This window comes from Aotus nancymaae, unplaced genomic scaffold (genome assembly GCF_030222135.1).
Source record: "Aotus nancymaae isolate 86718 unplaced genomic scaffold, 86718_ANA_hifiasm-v0.15.2.pri h1tg000003l, whole genome shotgun sequence".
In the NCBI taxonomy this organism is placed as follows: Eukaryota; Metazoa; Chordata; class Mammalia; order Primates; family Aotidae; genus Aotus; species Aotus nancymaae.
Window position 1 is genome coordinate 17,233,454 of NW_026988414.1, and position 4,097 is coordinate 17,237,550.

Genomic DNA, 4,097 nt, shown 5'->3' on the forward strand with positions numbered 1-4,097 from the left:
ATCCTGGCTCTTTCAGACTGATAAAAATGTAGACCCTTCCAGGCACGGTGGCTCACGCTTTTAATCCCAACACTTTGGGAGGCTGATGTAGGTGGATCACCTGAGGTCAGAAGTTCGAGACCAGCCTGGTCAACATGGCGAACCCCTGTCTCTACTAAAAATACAAAATTTAGCCAGGTGTGGTGGTGCATGCCTGTAATCCCAGCTACTCAAGAGGCTGAGGCAGGAGAATTGCTTGAATTCAGGAGGCAGAGGTTGCAATGAGTCTTTAAATTTAAAAAATTTTAAATTAAAAAAATTTTAATTTTAATTTTAAAAATTTTAAAAATATAAAAAAAGTAGACTCTGAATAGAAGCGCTTTGTTTCTTTGACATACTAGAGCTCATAGATCCTGTTTATGAAATTTATCAGAAGATCAGAAGAGAGTTGCTCTGCCTGAAGCCTGTGCAAGAGGTCAGGGCCCTTTCTGTTCAGCCATTCCCTGATTTCTGGGATGATATCTACATGAACTTAAGTTTTGACAATGGGGAAATTGAGGTCAGAGAATATAAGTTGATGCTAAGCAATCCAATGAGAAAACCATGGGATCTCAGCATCTCTAAAGACTCACTCTAAACCCCAGGACTCTGAATGCCTTCCAAGCCAGTTCTGGAGGTAGTCATCTTCCTTCTTTTTGGAAGATCACAAGATAAAGAAGTGGTTGTAAACCTCCACACTAGAAGCAACCCCAATCCTAGACACTATCAGCAGGTGAGGCAGGGACTGCTGCTTTTCTCTAAAGAAGTGAGATTCCAGGAAGCAGCTTTGGGGGCGGCGCGGCGAGCCCCAGCGGCCGAAGAGGCTGGCAGGTGGCGCCGTGGGGTGGGCGCTCCCGGCGAGAGGAGTCCACTCCATGTGTACGGGCGGAGGCCGGCCCCCGAGAGCCGCCGACATGAAGAAAGACGTGCGGATCCTGCTGGTGGGAGAACGTTCCTCCCCGGGCAGAAGAAATCACCATTCCAGCTGATGTCACCCCAGAGAGAGTTCCAACGCACATTGTAGATTACTCAGAAGCAGAACAGAGTGATGAACAACTTCATCAAGAAATATCACAGGCTGTCATCTGTATAGTGTATGCCGTTAACAACAAGCATTCTATTGATAAGGTAACAAGTCGATGGATTCCTCTCATAAATGAAAGAACAGACAAAGACAGCAGGCTGCCTTTAATATTGGTTGGGAACAAATCTGATCTGGTGGAATATAGTAGTACGGAGACCATCCTTCCTATTATGAACCAGTATACAGAAATAGAAACCTGTGTGAAGTGTTCAGCGAAGAATCTGAAGAATATATCAGAGCTCTTTTATTATGCACAGAAAGCTGTTCTTCATCCTACAGGGCCCCTGTACTGCCCAGAGGAGAAGGAGACGAAACCAGCCTGTATAAAAGCCCTTACTCGTATATTTAAAATATCTGATCAAGATAATGATGGTACTCTCAATGATGCTGAACTCAACTTCTTTCAGAGGATTTGTTTCAACACTCCGTTAGCTCCTCAAGCTCTGGAAGATGTCAAGAATGTAGTCAGAAAACATATAAGCGATGGTGTAGCTGACAGTGGGTTGACTCTGAAAGGTTTTCTCTTTTTACACACACTTTTTATCCAGAGAGGGAGACATGAAACTACTTGGACTGTGCTTCGACGATTTGGTTATGATGATGATCTGGATTTGACACCTGAATATTTGTTCCCCCTGCTAAAAATACCTCCTGATTGCACTACTGAATTAAATCATCATGCATATTTGTTTCTCCAAAGCACCTTTGACAAGCATGATTTGGATAGAGACTGTGCTTTGTCACCTGATGAGCTTAAAGATTTATTTAAAGTTTTCCCTTACATACCTTGGGGGCCAGATGTGAATAACACAGTTTGTACCAATGAAAGGGGCTGGATCACCTACCAGGGATTCCTTTCCCAGTGGACGCTAACGACTTATTTAGATGTACAGCGGTGCCTGGAGTATTTGGGCTATCTAGGCTATTCGATATTGACTGAGCAAGAGTCTCAAGCTTCAGCTATTACAGTAACAAGAGATAAAAAGATAGACCTGCAGAAAAAACAAACTCAAAGACATGTGTTCAGATGTAATGTAATTGGAATGAAAAACTGTGGGAAAAGTGGAGTTCTTCAGGCTCTTCTTGGAAGAAACTTAATGAGGCAGAAGAAAATTCGTGAAGATCATAAATCTTACTATGCGATTAACACTGTTTATGTAAATGGACAAGAGAAATACTTGTTGTTGCATGATATCTCAGAATCGGAATTTCTAACTGAAGCTGAGATCATTTGTGACGTTGTGTGCCTGGTATATGATGTCAGTAACCCCAAATCCTTTGAATACCGTGCCAGGATTTTTAAGCAACACTTTATGGACAGCAGAATACCCTGCTTAATCATAGCTGCAAAGTCAGACCTGCATGAAGTTCAACAAGAGTATAGTATTTCACCTACTGATTTCTGCAGGAAACACAAAATGCCTCCACCACAAGCCTTCACTTGCAATACTGCTGATGCCCCCAGTAAGGATATCTTTGTTAAATTGACTACAATGGCCATGTATCCGCACGTGACACAAGCTGACCTCAAGAGCTCCACGTTTTGGCTTCGAGCAAGTTTTGGTGCTACTGTTTTTGCAGTTTTGGGCTTTGCAATGTACAAAGCATTATTGAAACAGCGATGATATAAAAACAAATAGTGGCCCTACCAAAAACAAATACTTTTATGTACATTCTGAATGCTTTAAGTTCTGCTAGAAATATTGAGATATTTATACATGCAGAGTTACTTTATTAATATTTGTAATTCATGCGTAAGAGTATTTTAATGATAGTTATAACTGCAGTATTGGCTAGCATATGGAAAGAAAACAGCTAACAGCCAAACTAAAATGGCTAAATTCCAGAGGCCAAAAGGGAATATTTTGTAAATATATGTACATATTCAGGCAAGATGTGGTCTCCCAAGCTCAGTTCTAGAAATGATGTTTCTAGACATTTCTAAATGGTATTGTTAGTGCTCACTTGGCTCACCCTCCTAGGTTTAAGTTAGCCCAGAGACTGTATTTACTCATGGATCACTTTATTTATTTCACATTTACTCAGAGAGATCCTTTGGGTTCTATAAGGACATAAGACACAATTTGCCATTCTCTCTCCGTTTTTAAAAACATACAAGCCAGTGTCAGCTTACCAACATGACTTTTTTTCAGTCACTTGTGGTAGGCCAGCCTTGAAGCCATTGCACAGTCTAGAAAATTGTATAGCTGAGTGTGCAGCTCACCTTTAAGGATGAAGTGAGGCAAAAGCAATTCGCAGAGACGTTATCTATGTGATTATGTTGCTTCTTTTGTCAGTATGTTGAATTTTATAGCCCTTTCAATGAAATGAGAAAAAACAATTTGTATATTACCAATGTTTTTAGTTTAAATAAAGAGTCACCCTTACTACTGTTGAATTTTCCTCCCAAGTGTAAATCATTCTATAATGGCTGTGTCTATTATAGTATATTACAGTAACTGCATGTGTCACAAAGTGTTCTATATCAGGATAGGATAACCTAGAGGCAGTAATTTTTTAAATGATAAAATAAATCTAATGAATATAAACTCTCATGATAAACCTATTTTTTCCATCATCAACCTTTTCAAGTATTTAAATAAATAACTGCTATGTACTGTGAAAAAAAAAAAAAAAAAAAAAAAGAAGTGAGATTCCAGCTGCAAGGTTTTCACCCAAAGAACCAGCGGAGGAATCTTAATCTCAAGCCCATCTCCTCCACTAGCAACCATCATTCTGCCCACGGGAACCACTGTCCCATGTGATTCAAACTAACAGGATGTCAGTACAAACAGCTATCATTTAATTAAAAAAAAAAAAAAGAAAAGATAAACTGACAGGACAAGAATCTCTGGGCTGCTTCTTCTAAGAACTTCTTGGCCTCTGATGGAAGGAGATTCAAGGCAGTCCTGGGGAGCCCTTCCGTCTCACAGCTGTCGTTGCCTGTGGCAGACACCTTCAATCTCTCACCCACCCTGAATTTTTTTTAAGACTC

At 40.4% G+C, this 4,097-nt stretch overlaps 1 protein-coding gene across 1 annotated transcript; it reads left to right on the plus strand.

The window, feature by feature from the left end:
- Positions 1–950: 950 nt before the first annotated feature.
- LOC105723668 (mitochondrial Rho GTPase 1-like) lies at positions 951–3,500 on the plus strand. The gene has a single exon (XM_064378587.1). The coding sequence runs from the start codon at positions 1,273–1,275 to the stop codon at positions 2,725–2,727; it is 1,455 nt and encodes a 484-aa protein (XP_064234657.1). The 5' UTR covers positions 951–1,272; the 3' UTR covers positions 2,728–3,500.
- Positions 3,501–4,097: the final 597 nt, after the last annotated feature.

Excerpts from the sequence above, each read along its gene's own strand:
- LOC105723668 (XM_064378587.1), top strand. The coding sequence starts at position 1,273 with ATGAACCAGTATACAGAAATAGAAACCTGTGTGAAGTGTTCAGCGAAG.